Source organism: Antechinus flavipes, chromosome 5, assembly GCF_016432865.1.
Source record: "Antechinus flavipes isolate AdamAnt ecotype Samford, QLD, Australia chromosome 5, AdamAnt_v2, whole genome shotgun sequence".
Classification (NCBI taxonomy): Eukaryota; Metazoa; Chordata; class Mammalia; order Dasyuromorphia; family Dasyuridae; genus Antechinus; species Antechinus flavipes.
Genome location: NC_067402.1, coordinates 226,387,569 through 226,407,525, shown reverse-complemented (window position 1 = coordinate 226,407,525; position 19,957 = coordinate 226,387,569). Strand labels below are relative to the sequence as shown.

The 19,957-nt window shown below is 37.9% G+C and overlaps 1 protein-coding gene across 1 annotated transcript; it reads left to right on the top strand.

Moving 5' to 3' along the window:
• The first annotated feature begins 8,669 nt into the window (after window positions 1-8,669).
• Window positions 8,670-14,670, top strand: DAZAP2 (DAZ associated protein 2). Its single transcript, XM_051962890.1, has 4 exons — window positions 8,670-8,784; window positions 10,723-10,841; window positions 11,289-11,534; window positions 13,214-14,670. The coding sequence occupies exons 1-4, from the start codon at window positions 8,772-8,774 to the stop codon at window positions 13,340-13,342; spliced, it is 507 nt and encodes a 168-aa protein (XP_051818850.1). The 5' UTR covers window positions 8,670-8,771; the 3' UTR covers window positions 13,343-14,670.
• Window positions 14,671-19,957: the final 5,287 nt, after the last annotated feature.

Here is a 19,957-nt window from a genome sequence, read left to right as displayed (position 1 = left end):
TCCTAAAGCACAGATTTATCCATGACATTCCCTTATTTCATAAATTCTAGGAGTTCCCTCTAGGATCAAATACAAATTTCTCTGCCTAAAGTTTAAATCCTGCCCCTACTCCCCTGAGAATAAAATCTATTCCCTATATACTCTATAAATCAATTAAATTAGACTCTTTGTTGTTCCCCCCATATTATACTCCATCTCCCATCTCAGTGCCTTTGCTCTTGCTTGAAAGGACCCCATCCCCCTTCAGTTGTGCTTCTTAGAATTCTTAGTTTTCTTCAAAGCTCAAGCACTACCTTTTCCATTAAGCTGTTCCCTGATCCCTTCCTTTGGTAGACAAACCTCACTTCCAAAATTACCTCTATTTATTTTGTAAAAGGCAGCTAGGTGAACAGTAGAAAGAGTGCCAGGTCTGTATTCAGGAAGATTGGACTTCAATTGTGATCTCAGACATTTACTAGCTGTGTGACTCTGAGCAAGTCATTCAACCCTGTTTGCCTCAATTTTCTCATCTATATAATAAGCTGGATAAGGGCATGACAAATTATTCCAATAGCTTTGCCAAGAAATTCCAAAAATGGGATAATGAAGAGTTGGACACAATTGAATAACAATTTTGCAAATAGTATATATTTATTGTTTCTTTCTTTGACTGTAAAACAAATAACAATAGGTTATGTTGTTTTTACAAAATGGTAATTATTCAGTCTATAGAAGGTATGTTTGATTATTTGTATGACTCATTTTGCTTATTTTAACTTAGTTTTTTTAATTAACAAAAATCTATTTTCTCTCTCACCTCATTACATTGTGTGCTCCTTGAGTACAAGGATTCATTTTGGCCTTTCTTTGTATTGCTATCTCTTAGCACAGTGCCTGGCATGAAATAAGCACTTAATAAATGCTGACATTGATTATTCTTCTCAATGAAAAGAAAGAAAAAAATAAAAGTTTTGTAACAAATAGACAGCATCAAGCAAAACAAATTCTCATATCAGTCCTTTGCAAAAACCCCATGTCTCAATCTGTATCCTGGACCTATCACCTTTGTCAGTATATGGGTAGCATGTTTCATCATGAATCATCCAAAATCATGTTTTGTCACTGTGATGAAAAGTAGTTTTTAACTCTTTGTCTTTAGATGTTGTTACTGTATACATTGTTCTCCTGGTTCTGCCTACTCCATTCTATAACAAAGCATATAATCTTCCTAGGTTTCTCTGAGACTATCCCTGTTATCATTTCTTATATTACAAGCACAATAGTATTAATTGGTCAGTCACTTAATTTTCTAGTTCCTTGCTAGCAGAAGAAGAGTTGCTATAAAAACTTTTATGCATATAAATATCCAATTATTTTTCTCTTTCATTTCATTTCTCTAGCCCTGCTATCAAAGGGAATGCACAAATTAGTCACTCTTTTTGTTAAAGCTTTTTATTTTCAAAATATATGCATGAATTGGAGAAAATTGAAGGGAGACAGAAAGGAGTACACTTTCTTCTTGGCAGTTCATGGACTGCCCATGACTGACCATATATTAAGACATAAAGACCTCAAAATCAAATGCAGAAAGGCAGAAATAGTAAATGTAAATTTCCAGATCACGATGCAATAAAAATTACATTCAATAAAAGGCCAGGGGAAAATAGACCACACATAAATTGGAAACTTAATAATCTCATCCTAATGAATGAATGGGTGATACAGCAAATCATAGACAAAATCAATAATTTCATCCAAGAGAATGACAATAATGAGACAACATTCCAAAATTTGTGGGATGCAGCCAAAATGGTAATAAGGGGAAGTTTTATATCTCTAGATGCTTACTTGCATAAAATAGAGAAAGAGAAGAGCAATAAATTGGGCTTGCAAAAAAAGCTAGAAAAAGAACAAATTAAAAACTCCCAAATATCAAATTTGAAATTCTAAAAACAAAAGGAGAGATCAATAAAATTAAAACTAAAAAAACTATTGAATCAATAAATAAAACTAAGACTTGGTTTTATGAAGAAACCAACAAAATAGATGAACCTTTAGTTTGATTAGAAAAGGGAAAGAGGAAAATCAAATTGTTAGTCTCAAAAATGAAAAGGGAGAACTATCCACCAAAGAAGAGCAAACCAGAGCAATTATCATGAGTTACTTTGCCCAACTTTAAGCCAATAAATTTGACAATGTAAGTGAAATGGAGGAATACTTACAAAAATATAGATTGCCCAGATTAACAGAAGAGGAAATACTTAAATAGTCCCATTTTAGAAAAAGAAATAAAACAAGTTATTAATCAACTCCCTAAGAAAAAATCCCCAGGACCAGATGGATTTACATGTGAATTCTATCAAACATTTAAAGAACAATTAACTCTAAAACTATATAAACTATTTGAAAAAATAGAGAATGAAGGACTCTTACCAAATTCCTTTTATGACACAGACATAGTACCTAAACCAGGGAGAACCAAAAACAGAGAAAGAAAATTATGGACCAATCTCCCTAATGAATATTGATGCAAAAATCTTAAACAAAATATTAGCAAAGAAATTACAGATAATTATCCTCAGGATAATACACTATGACCAAGTAGAATTTATACCATAAATTCAGGGGTGGTTCAATATTAGGAAAACTATTAGCATAATTGACTAAATCAATAACCAAATTAACAAAAACCATATGATTATCTCAATAGATGAGAAAAAGCATTTGATAAAATCTAACACCCATTCCTATTAAAAACATTTTCTTAAAATAGGCAGTAGCATCTATTTAAAACCAACAGCAAGCATCATATATAATGGAGACAAACTAGAACAATTCCCAATAAGATCAGGGGTGAAACAAGGTTGCCCACTATCACCATTGCTATTCAATAGTGTATTAGAAATGCTAGCCTTGGCAATAGAGAAGAAAAAGAGATTAAAGGAATTAGAGCATGTAATGAGGAAACCAAATTATCACTCTTCGCAGATATTATGATGGTATACTTAGAGAACCCCACCGAATCAACTAAAAAGCTATTAGAAATAATCCACAACTTTAGTAAAGTTGCAGGATACAAAATAAATCCAACAGCAAGAGATACAAAAAAAAATTCCATTTAAAATAACTGTTAATAGTATAAAATATTTGGCAATTTATCTGCCAAGAGAAAGTTAGGAACTATATAAGCAAAACTTCAAAACACAGAATAAATCAGATCTAAGCAATTGGAAAAATAGCAAGTGCTTGTGGATAGGTCAAGTGAATATAGTAAAGATGACAATACTCCCTAATCTATTTATTTAGTGCTATACCAAACTCCCAAGACACTATTTTACTGAATCAGAAAAAATAACAAATTTCATTTGAAAGAACAAAAGGTCAAGAATTTCAAAGGAATTTATGAAAAGCAATTGAAGGTAGCCTAGCTGTACCAGATCTAAAACTATATTATAAAGAAGCAGTCATCAAAACCATTTGGTACTGGCTAAAAAATAGAGAAGTTGATCAGTAGAAGAGGTTATGTGCACAGAACAAAATTGCCAATGATTATAACAATCTAATATTTGACAAACCCAAAGGCCCCAGTTTTTGGGATATTAATTTACTATTTGACAAAAACTGCTGGGAAAATTGGAAACTAATATGGCAGAAAGTAGGCATAGACCTACACCTAATACCGTCGTATACCAAGATAAGGTTGAAATGGGCTCATGATCTAGACATGATGAGATTATAAACGAATTAGAAGAACATAGGATAGTTTGCCTCTAAGATTTGTGGAGGATGAAGGAATTTGTGGCCAAAGAAGAATTAAAGACTATTATTGATCATAAAATAGATAATTTTGATTATATTAAGTTAAAAAATTTTGTACAAACAAAACTAATGCAGACAAAATTAGAAGGGAAGCAATAAACTGGGAAAACATTTTTTACATCCAAAGGATTTGATAAAGGCCTCATTTCTAAAATATATAGAGAATATATGTTTCTAAAATATATAGAGAAGCCATTCTCCAATTGATAAATGATCAAAGGATATGAACAGAAAATTTTCAGATGAAGAAAATGAAACTATTTGTAGTCACATGAAAAGGTGCTCCAAATCACTATTAATCAGAGAAATGCAAATTAAGACAACTCTGAGATACCACTATATACCTGTCAGATTGGCTAAGATAACAGGAAAAGATAATGATGAATGTTGGAGGGGATGTGGGAAAACTGGGACACTGACACATTATTAGAGGAACTGTGAACGGAGCCAACCATTCTGGAGAGCAGTTTGGAACTATGCTCAAAAAGTTATCAAACTGTATATGCCCTTTGACTCAACAATGTTTCTACTGGGCTTATGTCCCAAAGAGATCTTAAAGGAGGGAAAGGGACCCATATGTGCAAAAATATGGCAGCCCTCTTTGTAGTGGAAAGAAACTGGAAACTGAGTGACTGCCCCTGAATTGGAGAATGGCTGAATAAATTATGGCATATGAATGCTATGGAATGTTATTGTTCTGTAGGGATGCTTTCAGGATGATTTCAGAGAGGCTTGTAGAGACCTACATGAACTGATGCTAAGTGAAATGAGCAGACCCAGGAGATCGTTATACATGGCAACAAGACTATATGACGAATTCTGATGGATGTGGCTCTCTTCAACAATGAGAGGATTCAAACTAGTTCTACTTGTGCAGTGATGAAGAGAGTCATCTACACCCAGAGAGAAAACCATGGGAACAGAGTATGGACCACAACATAGTATTTTCATTCTCTCTGTTATTATTTGCTTGCATTTTGTTTTCTTTCTCAGTTTTTCTTTTTCTTCCTTTTTGATCTGATTTTTCTTGTGCAACAAGATAACTGTATAAATATGTCTACATATATTGACTTTAACATGTATTTCAACATATTTAACATGTATTGAACTACCTGCCAGCTAGGGAAGGGGATGGGGGGAAGGAGGGGAAAATTTGGAACAAAAGGTTATGCAAAGGTCAGTGTTGGAAAAATTACCCATGCATATGTTTTGTAAATAAAAAGCTTTAATAATAATAAAAAAGAATTGAATGGTGAAAAAAATAATCATGCTTTCTGTGGCTTTTGTTATTGATATAATGTTAAAGTTTTCCAAAAACTGAATAAACTTTGCCTTCCTGATAAAAACAAAAAAAAAAAAAAATATGTGCACGGATAATTTTTCAACATTGACCCTTGCAAAACCTTGTGTTCCAAATTTTCCTCCTTTTCCTCCCATTCCCTCTTGGGAGTGAATAATCTTAAATTGCTTTCCAAAATAGCTGGACCAGATCAGAACTCTTACCAGTGGAGCATTAATGTACTTGTTTCCCCACAGCCTCTCCAGTATTTGTAATATTTCTTTTTTGTCAACCTGGTTATGAGAGAGCTATGAGAACCTAAGAGTTGCTTTAATTTGAATTTCCCAATTAGTGATTAGCAACATTTTTTCACATGATTATTTATAGTTTGGACTTCTCAAAAAACTGAAAACAGGTTTTATTAAGCTACAGCAAAGTGATCAAATCAGTTAATACTTAAATCAATTCAAACTACTTATTGAAGCTGAAACTTAAGTACTTTGGCCACATAATGAGAAGACAGGACTCATTGAAAAAGACCCTGGTGCTGGCAAAGATTAGACACAAAAGGAGGAAGTGAATAACAGGGAAGGATAGCATTATAGGAAAAATGAACATTAATTTGGACAGACTTTAGGAAATAGTAGAGGACAGAAAAGCCTTATGCTATGGGTCACAAAGAGTTGTGCACAAACAAATAAATCACACATATTAGTCACTGAGCTAGGTGCTAAGAATACAGTAAGAATAACAAAAAAAAGTAGATCCTGCCCTCAAGGAGCTTACAGTGTCTGGAAGGATATGACATAAATAAATACAAAATAATTTGAGGAGGGATAGAGGATTAACAAATAGGGGAATATAGAAAAAAATTGACATCGAACATGGCACTGGATTGAGCCTTGAAGGAAGCTAAGCATTTGAAGAGGCAGAGGGGAAGAGTAAATGCATTCCAGGAATGGGGGACAATCTAAAGAAACACATATGGGAGTTGGTATGCTTGGTTGATGGACAATGGATAAGGAAGTCAGATTGTCTGTAGTCCATTGCTTCATGTTCAGGACTGAAAGTGAAATACTTGTATATCATATAACAATGAACAAAAAAAATTTACTCAATAATTGCAGAGAAAGGATACTAATTAAGGACACAGATTTGGTTCAGTTGGATACAATTTCTCTCAGCTCTTCAATTTCTCATGGGAAGCACACCCAGTCAGGAGGGAGTCTACGGCAGTAGAGGGTTACTTTGAGCTTAACAAGCCCCAACAACTTATGTCCTGGGCTTTTATTCCTTACATGACCAGCAAGTGATGCCAAAGTTGCAAACCTTAGTCCTCTACAACAAACTGGTGTCAAGAACTGCTTCCTTAAATGCCATCTGCATCTAGAGAGAGAACTATGGAGAATGAATGTAAATCAGCACAAGCCATGCTCACTTTATTTTTTTTTCCTCTAGTGGTTTTTCCTTTTGTTCTTATTTTTCTTTCCCAATATGATTCACAAAGAAATGTGTATTTAAAAACTTAATGTACACGTATGACCAAAAGAAAAAGAAAATAATAAAAAAAAAATGTGTTTTATTGCTTTGGGGAGAAAATTAGCCTATGTGACAAAGGTCTTTCACTTATGTTCTATGGCTCTAAATTATAATAACCCTAGAGCATGAAGGCCAGTTGCTAGCCATACAATGGGACCTAGTGTTATAACTCTTGACCAGATGGTTAATCTGACAGTATTTATTAAGCTCCTAAAATGTTCCAGACACTGTGTTAAGACAAAAAATGTCCCTCAAGAAGCTCACAATCTAAAGAAGAGAAAGAACATGTAAACGACTATGTTCTAGTAAAGTTTATATATATATATATATATAGATAGATAGATAGATAGATAGATATATAGATATATATATATAAAATATTATATACACACACATACACGCATATTTGTGTATATACATACATATATACATATATGTACATATATGTGTGTATATATATGTATTCATGCATGTATATGTTGAGGTTCAAAAGGAGACCCCAAAAACTTGGGGTTGCAGTTCTTTGTCCTGAGGTGTTTCAAAAGACTTTGCAAGCTTGAATTCATCTCCAGGTCAAGGGGCAAAGCTTATTATAACTGTTATGCCAATTGAAAAGGGCTAAGATCCAAAAGGATTTAGCAAAGAACTGGAGAAAGAAGAGAAATTTATAGGAAAAGAGAGAGGACTCATTCTTCTTGTCACTAATATACTAATTTTATGGCTTAGAGGTAGAACTGAGGAGTGCACCTCACCATTTGTCTCAGAAACCCCAATTATCACTAATCAATAGATTATTTGGTAGTTGTGGTATGGGAGCCACCTGCAGTGGCTGCTGAAGATCTAACTCAGACCTGTAGAATGGATCTCTTCATGTGATGATGATACAAGGAGACTGAGAGACGGTTGCATTCTCTGACCTCTCTCCTTTTCCCTGTTGCCTCCAATTTATTTCATTCTCAATCCACAAGGAACATCTGCATTATTAAAGGCTGCTTTGCAACTCCTTCAAGTATTATGATTCACAGCTGTGTAGGTTATTGGAGAATTAACCTGCCCCTTCACTTCGGCATGGTCCTTAACAGGTAGTCAGCAATGTTGTAGGACATACTATAGTAGTCCTAATGCTAGAAGCTTTAGGGTCATTGACAAATTGTTAGAGCAATAGCAGTTCTAATGTCTGGGGGCCTCAGGATTACTGCTATATTTCTCCTAGAAGCTGCACCCTACCATATGTATGTGTAAATATCCATATATATGTATATATAAAGCATGTATATATGCATATATCTCTACACACATGCATGCATATATATCATATATAAGTGTGTATGTGTACATAAATGCGTGCATATACCACATGTGTAGGTATATATGTGCATCTATCTCCACATACATGCATTTTTACATGAATGCACATATATATCACATAAGTAATTGGATGTGCCTCAGTCTATATGCATGCATACATGAAACGCAAATATGAGTATATATTGCATATATGTGTGTATGTATGGATATGTATATCTATCTATATGATAAAGGCCCCGGGACCAAAGAGCACTAGCAAAGGCTTCTTGCAAAAAGAGTGACATTCGGACATTAGGACAAAAGGTAAATTAGAAGAATTAACTGTCTAGACTTCATGAAAGAAGTTTGAGAGAGTGCATTTCAAGGAAGCAGAAAAAAACCTTTCTAAAACGAACTCATTTTGGGAGCCTTGGAGAAGTAGGGTGGGCTAGAAGGATCCTTGGTAAGGGCCTAATTCTCAGCATGGGTCGAGCTAATCGGAGAAGGTTTCTAGTAGGAAGAAGCCCTACAAGAGGTAGAGATGGGAGGACAGAGCCTCGCTCCTGCAACCTCCTTCGCCGCCTCGGGCAACTCTAGGAAGAGAGGCCCGCGGGGTTAGGATCGCGGGGGTGGGGGGCTGGGAGCCGGGCTAGTTAAACCGGCATTCTCCGCTCAGGCCTGACCCTGGAGGCACCGCCCGGGGGCGGGGTTTCCGGTGGCGGAGTCGTGAGAAGGAGGGGGGGCACCAGGACGTCCCGTGACTCCGGGAGGACGGCGCATCACATGACACGGAAGTGACTTGGAACAGGAAGAGGACGAAAAAAAAACACCGTCCGCAGCCCCAAGCCGAACCGGACCCGCCGCCGCCATGAACAGCAAAGGCAAGAGCGGACAGGGGGCGAGGCTGGCGGAGCAGGGACGGGGGCGGGTTGGCCGAGGGCCCTGGGGACCCATAGGCCCCTATTTGGGCCGTCTACCTTCCTCGCCTAGGGGCCCGGCCTTGGGCCCGCGCCGCGGCCGCTCCCCCGCCGAGGCCCCGAGCCGCGGCCGCTCACCCCCTCCGCTCACCCCCTCCCTGAGCTTTCTCCCTTAAAGCCTGTGGCGCAGTTCTGAGCTGCAAGGGGGCCTGGGCGGGATGGGCAGGCCGCACGGCCAATGAGGAACGAGGGTTCCAATGGGGCCTGGCCAATGAAAAACCGGAGGGGGTGGGGCCGCGTGCTGCCTGGTGACGGGCGCCCCCCCATCCCTCCTCTGGCCTGGGGTAGTTAGAGGGGGAAGGTCGGTGCCTGTGGGGAAGGGATGGGCTCAGGGGCCGGGGTCTCAGGCTCCTCTCCTTGCTGCCTGCCTCTGCCTTTATTTAGCTGTGTATGTGCCGGTTAAGCCAGCCCGAGCCCACTCTCGGGGTCAGGGCGCCCCCGGTTCCTCTCCCTGAATTGTTCTATTGTCTGGGAAGCCCTTCTCCCGGGCCCTGCGGGGTAGGGAAAGGAGCCTGGATTTGGGGTTCTGCTCCTGGGCGTGCTCCCGGGGTAGCTATGTGACCTTGGGCAACTTAACTTAGCCGATCCAAGGTGTCCTCTAATCATTTGGGCCATAATAATAGCCAGTAATGATCTTTATAGGTAGCATCTTTGAAGCATTTTAAGGATTGCAAAACATTAAATGTATTGATATCTTTATGTGACAGGTCATGTTACCTGAGATTCAGGTTCCTCATTTATAAAGTAGTGATTTTTTTTAAATAAAGAATTTGTAGATTACATTTTCATTTAACATAACTAGACTCAAACCTTTTTTGCAAATTAAGAAAGATGTGGCTTTTTCCACCTCTTTGAGACTAATACACAGAAGTATTAATCACCTATCTCCCAGGTTTGTTTTAAGGATCGAATTGCAAACCATAAAGGGGTTGCAGTGATTATTGTTATTTGACCCTCACAATAACTCTGTGATGTAGGTGCTGTTGTTATCCCCGTTTTATAGGGAAAAAGAAACTGAACCACAGAAATTAAGTGATCTGTCCAGGGTTGCACAATAAGTGTCCAAGAGAAGTTGATGCTTGGATCTTTCTGACTCCTTGTCCAAGTGCTCTAGATAAGATAAGATCCTTTCCTCGTTAATGAGACTTTTTATTCGGTGTTAGAAAGGCCATGAGAGGCAGTGGAAAGTGTGCTGGGGTCACAGAATCTGTTTTCAAAGCCTGGCTCTGCCACTTCTTGTCTATGTGACCTTGGACATTTATGGTTCCTGGGCTTTAGTTGGGTCAGCTGTAAAATGAGGGATTTGGACCACTTCCATCTCTAAATCTATATATGATCTAATAACCTCTGCATCTGCTAGATCTCTTCTTTGCAAAATTGACCTTGAAGAGCTAGCTCTTTAGATCCAGGCCAAGACAAAAGGAAGATACCCCTCCAAAACTAGATAGCTAATTAACATGTTAGGTAGGCCAACCCTGGAGTCAGGAATTCCTTACTGATTGATATGAGTCCACCCTATCCCTTGCCCTCATGGGTATCTAGAAGAGTTTCTGTTCATATGGGGTTTTCCTTGGACATACACGCACCTCCAACCCCCCTCTAGTAAAGTATAGTTCCCTGCCTGGGTCTGTTAAGAACTTCTGATCTGCAGCTGCAAGGTAGCACTTCTCCCTTCCTCTTTTTGTTCCATAACACTGCATTGTCCCTTTTCAAGCTATTTGTCAGCGCGCGCCCCCCCCCCCCCCAATTTGGGTCTGCATAGTCGGGTGAGTCTCTGGGCACTGTGCCCTCTCTGTCCTGGTCACACATGATGCACCACATGTACCTTTTTTTATCTTCTAGGGCAGTATCCAACGCAGCCCACATACCCTGTGCAGCCTCCTGGGAACCCAGTGTACCCTCAAACTGTGCACCTCCCTCAGGTTCCGCCATACACGGATGCACCTCCAGCCTATTCTGAGGTAAGAGGATCAAGGTTCTTAGATACTGGAGCACAACCACATGCCACCATTGCCCTGACTTCATTGAGGAGACTTAACTTTTTGGCAGTCTCTCACCAGTTCTGACATGCTATATGTAAGCTTGTTTCTCTATACCAAATTGCAGAAATGGTAGCATGGATGAAAAAATTCGTTTCAGTTGGGTTGCAAGGGGCTGAAGGGATGGGGAGCAGATGATAATGATGATTTCTCTGACAGTATAATAGTGAGGTTTTCTCTCCTTAGGCTCTGGTTTGGGGGGAGAGCTGCTGGAGGGCAGTTTAGTGGTAGGGGAAGGGAGGCTGTGAGATTAAACATTGGCTGGCTTAGTGATGTAGTTTCTATTGGAAAATTAAATATTGTCAATTAAAATCCAAAATTAAAACTTGGTGATATAAACCTTGGTTTTTTTCTTCTGCTTCTTTCTAGCTCTATCGTCCAAACTTTGTGCACCCAGGAACTGCAACAGTTCCCACTATGTCGGCTGCATATCCTGGTGCTTCTTTGTTTCTCCCCATGGGTCAGTCAGTGGCTGTTGGGCCCGTTGGTTCTGCGGTGCCCCTGGCTTATTATCCACTTGGTCATGTATACCCCCCGGGTTCAACCGTGCTGGTGGATGGAGCATATGATCCTGGTGCCAGGTTTGGAGCTGGGGCTACTGCTGGTAACATTCCTGTGAGTATGACCAGAAAACATTCAGTCTTTCTGTGTTTGACTCAAAACATCCCAATGTCCTGAGTTTTCTAAAACCTCAGCCTTTTCTTTCACGTACAGCATTATTTACCTATGTGATTTGGACAATTTGGACAAATTGCTTAATGTCTCTAGGCCTCAGTTTCCTCATCTGCAAAAGGAGGAAGCTGAACTAGATGCCCTTTAAGCTTCTTCCAGCTCTGTGATCCTGACCCTAGGACCCCAACATCCTTGGGCAGTGATTGTTGTCATTTTTTACCCACCAATGAGGCAGGCAGCAAGGGGGTGGGAAGTGAGGACTGCAAAGAAATCCTTCAGCAGAAATAGCCTGGTAATTAATTTTATAACTAACAAGTCTCTTTTTCTAAACCTAAGCCCCTTTGCCCTGTCTTCCTGATTCCTAGATTTGGGGCCATTTCCCAGCTCATCTTAGAATGAAAAGAGGAGCAATTTAAACTTAACTATTTTTATGAACTTGTTTTATCAAAAATTTGTATTTACTTGGTAAGCATTTAACTTTATTACCATTCATGGCTACAGTTCTGCACAATCACTGAATAGATAGAAACCATTTTATCTTCAGGTTTTTCCAAGAGGTTGGCATTTTTGGTTAAATTATTTCTGGATTATCTGGGGATTTGTTTCCTATATGCCCATAAAGAAGAGAAACTTGGAGTTTGCCAGATTTTTCCTAAGTAACTATTCACTGACAGTAACAACCATGGTTATGTCCACATCTTTGTGCCTATCCAAGAACCATGTATATCTCTGAAGTTCTTAAGTTGTGGATCGGGTAGTCCCAAATTTTCCTTGATTTCTGCAGGGCACCAGATCAGTTCCAAACCCTCTTCTGTTCCTTATGTATATTCTACCTGGGTTTAAAATCTCCACATTGAACTGGCCTATTGAACCCAAATTCTATTACCATCACATTCCAGATAACATTGCTGTGACCAGTATCATTTTTCAGCAATATCATTTTTATTGTAAAGCTAATAAATAATTACCAAATACTACTGTAACATTACAAAACTCCTTAAAAATGAAAATTGGATATTTATCAGTCATTACCTCCTGTTTTCTTGGAGCCAGTTAGTAGTAGTAGGTGGGAGATGCCTCTGTTTGAGATATCCTTTTAAAAAGATGATTTTGATCCCCCAGATAGAGTCTCCAGGGATTTTGTTTTGGTTTTACTCTCTACCATTTGTAAAAATGAAAAGTATTTCCCAGGACACAGGCATGATGTCCAGTTAACTTTCTGGAATAGGCTTGGAGTAAAAGCAGCATCCAAAGAGGATATAAAAGGAACTCAACCCTTGAAAGTTCTAAGATTGGAGAGGATCCAATACAAATCTGAATATACACAACTCATAATGGTCCCTGTGTCTTGCTCTAGAGCGGGGTATCTTTTGAATAAGTGTTAGTGTCCCTCTTCCAAGTGTTCTTCTTTGCTGTCTTTGGGTATTCAGGAAAGGGAGTTGTGTGCCTTCTCTCCAGAACCCAAACTGTGTCAATAGGAATACATTAGCCAGGCCCATGAAATTCTTTTGGTCCACAAATTGCCATTTTCCCTGATAGGCTCTCCTTTCAATTTCCCCTGGGGCCCCATTTTCCCTGCACCAGTTTCTCTGTGCCCATTCAACCTTGTTCTTTACTTCCAGCCTCCACCCCCTGGTTGCCCCCCCAATGCTGCTCAGCTTGCTGTTATGCAAGGGGCCAACGTGCTAGTAACTCAGCGGAAGGGGAACTTCTTCGTGGGTGGTTCGGATGGTGGCTATACCATCTGGTGAAGAACCAAAGCCACCCCCGTGCCAGGAAAGACATCACACACCGTCAGCACTTCTCACAATGTAACTGCTTTAGTCATATTAACCTGAAGTCAAAGTTTAGACACGTCGTTGGGTTGTCTTTCTGGTGCCCAAACTTTCAGGCACTTTTCAAACTTAATAACGAACCATGTAATGGTAGCAGTACCTCCCTAAAACATTTCAAGGTGGGGGGAGGGGGGTGATCCATTCATAAAATGAATGTGGGCAAATCTTCCCTGAAGATGTTCCTTTAATTCCTTTGGAGTAATACTGCACCATACTGGTCTTTGCTTTTAGTAATAAACCATCAAATTAGTTTTGGAGGGAACTTTGATCTTCTGAAGAATTAAAGTTGCCAAATTATTCTGATTGGTCTTAAATCTCTTTAAAGTCTTTGATTTCTATTACTTGTTATAAACGAAATGCATAGATGTGTACCTTTTTCCTTCACATCCTTTCCCCTTTCCCCACTTCCCTCGCCAGTCTCCATTGAATCAATGGTGCAGGACAGAAAGCCAGTCAGACTTCTTTCTCTCTCTCCCTGCACCTCTCCCTACTTCTTGTGTGAAAGGAGACTTGGCTCTCCTTATCTTTTGACCTTTTATTCAAAAGGATCCTCTGAAACCACTTGTGTTCACAGTTTAGACCCCCATTCTTACCCCTCAGCAAAGACTGAGAATGGACCATTCCTTTTGTACTCTTCTCATGGATGCCTCTGCACACAAAAGCCTCATCCAGGTTTGTTTTGGTGCCAGAAATGTGATCTGTGCACCTGATGTCAACGTTAACCGCTTTAGTCAACTACAGGTTTAAAATGAGAGAGGCAAGGGGAAGGGCTCTATTTCCAACAGTGGGATGGATGACTTCACAGTCAATTAAGGGGAGTTTTGAGAACAGATATTGGTTGCCATCTGTTTAAATGTCTGAGGCAGCTAGCTGACCATGGCCATTAATTAACTGTTCAAGAACTGGGTTAATGGAATTGTATTGTGAATGGGTCACTTTAAGGCAAGTTCAATTGAAGTCTCATTAAGGCTGAAAAGATTCAGGGATCCTCAGTCTTTTAATTTTTGTTTTCTGGAATTGGATTTGATGAATATATTTTATCTTATAATTTCAGTTCATCTAAATTTGACTGTATTCTGTATATATGGTGTTTGACTGTACCATTGACTGTTATGGAAGTTCAGCGTTGTATGTCTCTCTCTTCACTGTGGTGCACTTAACTTGTGGATTTTTTATACTAAAAATGTAGAATAAAGAATATTTTGAAGATTTGAATAAAGTGATGAAGTTGCATTACACCTTAACTCCAAATATTTCTCATCCAGCTCATTTCTAGATCTCTTCTGAATTATGTTCTGTAGCCTCATGAGGACTCTAATTAGTGTAATACCATCAGATTAATTCCTCAACCTCTGTGGCTGGCATGTTTGGTGATTTTAGACAGGAATCTGCAGGCACTATAGACATTCTCAATTTTGGGGTCTACTTAAAAAACATTTTAAAAAATCAGTATAATTGGTTTCTTATGTATTAAAAAAACATCTTTCAAAGAAGGGATCCGTTGGTTTCACTGACACACAAGGTTAAGAACCCCTGAAGGTATAGCAAGATTTTATGGCAGTTTTACTCAGTTTTGTAGTAAGGAAAATCTGTGGGGAAAAATTGAGGGCATGTAAAGTAAAACATTTAGACTCTTTACCTCCTTCCTTCCTGGCAACATGTGGACCATACTGCACAACCAATATATGATACAGCTCAATATATGAATCCTGAGTACTAGGGTGGTAGGGCTGAAGATAGAAGAAAATGTGAGAAGCTGCCCTCCAGAAGTTTCTCTGGGTGAACAGAGAGGGTGCTAAGGTTAGTGCTTCCCTCTCCCTTCTACCCCATAGAGTTTTCAGGCTGCATTCTTGGAGGATTTTGTTCTAACCAGAGCAAAGGTAGAATCCAAAATTATACTGAGCAATTTCTAGATTTTCAGGAATTGTGAACCCAACAAAATACTTCTGTGTCATTTTCTTTTTCAATTATCATCTTTGACATCCCAATAGCATCTGACAGTTGTAAAATCCTTGCCTTCAGAGATGACCATATTCCTGGTTCTAACTGGATCACTCACTCTTCTGTCTCCATCTTCTTCCTGATCCTATAAACAGGGTATTCCCCAAAGCTCTGCCTCCTCTTTACACTCTCTCCCTGGAACATTTTCCTTTACTTTCTTAGCTCCAACTATCACTTCTGCAGGTAGTTCTCCAGATTTCTTTCTGGTCCTGATTGCTTTTCTCTTTAGGCCTGCTTGTGAGACTTTTATACCTTTATGCAACTCAGTATGTCCAATGGAAAGCTCATTGTCTTTTACTTTAAATCCCTTCTATCTTTTGATTTCACTACTTCTGTCAGTGGTGTCACTATATATCCCATCTCTGATGTTAAAAACAGTTTGACATTATAAACTTTCACTCTGAATTATTAACCCAAGCAGTAAATAAACCCTATTCTCTCTTCCTATCACCACTTCTCTGAGTAAAGACTCATTACAATCTACCTGGACTATTTTTGCTTCTTAACAGACTGTCCTGCATTCACTCTTACTGTCCCTCTTCATCCTACTGCATCCATCTCATATTAATTTCCTTATACACATTTGAACGTTGTAGTACTCTTTTCCTTGAAAATCCTCAATAGCTTCCTATTGCCAAGTTACTAAAGTTGTAACTCCTTTGCCTAGCATTCATGCTTCCTTTTACTTATGTCATTTGTCTAGCCCCCGGACCAAAACCATGCCCCAGAGGACCTCATCTCATCATCCTGCCTTGGGGCCCTCTGCCTTGATTGGCAATTGCTTTAACTTTCTACTTGAGTAGGAAGGCCCTCCTTAGCCATCTCATCTGCTGCTTTGTGTTCCAGCTTATCATGATCAAATCAACTGTCATTGCTTCTGGAAAGGATATGCCAATCTATTCCATCTATCCATTCGTCATTCCTGTAAAATTCTAGACCAAAAAATCCACTGACTTATTTCCCTACATATATTGTCTATCTGTGGTGGAACAAAAATCCTAATTCCGAATCCCTGTGAGTTAGGATAGCTTTTCCTTACAAAGAATTGAAACCATCTTGGCTCTGAAGAGTTACTGACTTCTTATTCCCCTGTACAAAACAGCCGTGAGGACTCTAGATACTGTCTTGATTCTTGGCTTGCAGACCATTATGGCTACCTCAAAGGCAGAGGTGATTTGTTCATCTGAACCAACTCATGGTGTCCTCAATGCATATCCTTATTGAATATCCTTCTCCCATTATAGCTAAGTAAATATTTTGTTAACTTTTAAACTACCTATACTATCTAGTTTTTATTTCATTATACATAGCCTATCGGGCATCTAGTCCAGCTTAGAAACTATACACCATCCTATTAGAATGTAAGATCTTTGAATGCAGGGACTGCCTTTTACATAGTGATTAGTACACGATAAATGCTTCATAAATATCTTTTCTTTCATTCACTTATTTATTCATTCATTTAACTCCACACTGATACTACCTTAACATTCTAGTCTTTACTCCATATATTCTATGCAATAGTCCAAGTGTTCTTGAATTTGGATGGAGGGGAAATACATTTTTATCTTCACTAACCTCTAATTTAGCATTTTGTTCAATTATATAAAAACATCATTCAGAGAACAGCCTGCCAATGGTGTCCATAACAAAGGTTAAGAACCCCAGTTCAAGCCTAATTATATTTGCTATTCCCTTAACAACAGTGGTCTCCAACATGGGGGAAGTTGGAGATGGGAGGGTGGGAGCCATAACTTGATACTAATCAATTCAAGAGTAGGAAGATGGATTGTATCCTACCTTCTCCACTTTTTTTTAAAACCAATACAACCACACCTACCTTCCAGCACCCTTTTTCCTCTCCTGAGTTCCAAACTTCACCTTCTCTAAGTTGGGGAAAAAAATTCTACCACCCTCACCATCCCACTCTTGCCAAACCTCCTTACTCTCTGCCTCCCAGATCTTGTTATGATTTTGACAGTGTTCTCAGAAGATAATCTCTGCTCTCCAGGACAGTGACCAGTGAGTAAGAGCCTTGTCTTCTTCTTTTTAGTTTGTGTGAGATAGAGTGAGTTGAATAGAATGAGTAGGCATATTTAGGCAGATCACAGATCTCACTAGATTATCTTCTCCCCCAAATACATCCTTCTTCCAAACTTTCCTCTTAATGTCCAGTGATTCAGGCTCTTAACTTTGTTATTTTCAATTCCTCAAATCAGGGATGAAGCAAAGATATTTCATTGCTATTATTTAGTGTCATCTTTAAAATTGTAGCTATAGCAATAAGACAAGAAAAATAAATCAAAGAAATAAGAATAGGCAAGAAGGAAAAACAACTTTTTTTTTTCTGATGATGTTAGAAAATCCTAATCAAAAGCTAAAAAATTGTTCAAATCATTAACAACTTTACCCCAAGTGTAGGATATAAAATAAACCCACATAAGTCATTAGTATTTCTATATATTATCAGCAAAACCCAACAGGAAGAAATAGAAAGAAAACTAAATTCCATTTAAAATAACTGGAGAAAGTATATAAAATACTTTAGCTAAGACACAGGAACTATATCAACACAATTATCAAACAGTTTTCACAAAAAAATTACAAATAGTTGGAGCAATATTAATTGCTCATGGGAAGACCAAATCAAGACAATAAAAATGACAATACTACCTAAATTAATTTGCTTATGCAGTGCCATACCAATCAAACTACCAAAGAATTTCTTATAGAGCTGGAAAAAATAACAAAATTCATTTTAAAAAACAAAAGGTCAAGAATATCAAGAGAATAAAGTGAAGAAATAAAACAGGCTAGCAGTACCAGGTCTCAAACAATACTATAAAGCAGTAATCATCAAAACAAGGTGGTAATGGGTAAAAACAGAATGGTTCATTAATGAAAGGCACACAATATACAGAAATAAGTGACTATGGTAAACAAATGTTTGATAGATCCAAAGAAGCCAAATATTTGGGCAAGAATTCACTATTCAATTAAACTAGAAAGCAATCTGGCAGAAAATAGGGATAAATCAACATTTCACAGCATATATATAGCAAGATAAACTCAAAATGGGTACATGATTTAGAACTTTATTACCTATGAATAAGAGAATCATGGGAGGTAAAATGGATAATTTTGAATATGCTGAATTTAAATGGTTTTGCACAAACAAAATCAAGGTAACCAAAATAAGGAGGAAAGCAGAAAAATGGGGGGGGGGGGAGAGGATTTTATAGCAAATTTCTCTGATAAAAGTCTCATCTCTCAGAAACAAAAATTATAAAAGCAAAATTTATTTAAAAAAAAAAAGAGCCATTCTTCAATTGAAAAATGGTCAAAGGTTATGAAGGCAGTTTTCAGAATAAATTAAAGTTATCAATGGTTATATGGAATACTCTAAATTACTAAAGAAACATAAATGTGAGGTACTACCTCATACCTATCAGATCAGAAAAAGAAAAATGACAAATACTAGAGGAGATGTAGAAAAATAGGGACCCTAAAACACTGTTGGTGGAATTGTGAATTGTCTAAGAATTGTCCATTCTGAACAATTTGGTGAAAGGATTATAAACTGTACATATCCTTTGACCCAGAAGTACTGATACGAGGTCTGTATCTCAAAAAGATCAAAGAAAAATGAACAGAAAAATTTATAGCTGCTTTTTGGGGGGTTAACAAAAAAATGGAAACTTGAGATAATGTCTATCAATTGGGGAATGGCTCAACAAGTTGTATGTAACTGTGATGGAATCTATTGTGTTAGAAGAAATAATGAAGGGGATGGTTTCAGAAGAACCTGGGAAGATCTATATGAACGGAAGGAAAATGAAGTGAGCACAATCAGGAGAATATTGTACATGAAACAGCAATACTATATGATGATCAACTGTGAATGATTTAGCTACTCTGATCAATACAATGATCCACGAGAATTCCAAAGGACTCTTGATGAAAAATGCTATTCACCTTCAGAAAGAGAACTGATGAACTCTGAGTGCAGATTGAAGCATATTTTTTTCACTTTGTTTTTCTTGCTTTTTTTTTTTTCCAATAACATGGTTAATGTGGAAATGTTTTGCATGACTTCATATGTATAATGTTTTCTTGCCTTCTCAATGGATAGGGGAGGGAGAGAATTTAGAATTGAAAATAAAAACTAAAAATTAAAAAAATGCATTTTTCAACTCCTCACTCTCCCTTATCACACATGCCTGATGTTGACCTTATTATTTCCTTCTGTCACATTTGTTCCTTTCTCTCTACTCATCCAGCCACTATTCTAGTTAAGGTTCTCTTCATTTCTTTTATTATAAACTAATCTCTTTGCCTCCAGTCTCTCTGACATAGAAGCTTGAGATTATGAGGATATTTTCTTTTGAGGTTTCTTTCAGGAAGTAATGTATTATTTTTATTTTTAGTCTATCTATTTCTAATAGATCAGAGAAATTTTCATTTATGATTTTTTTGAAATAAAATATCTTGAGGTACATATATATATATATGTATATATATATACATAAA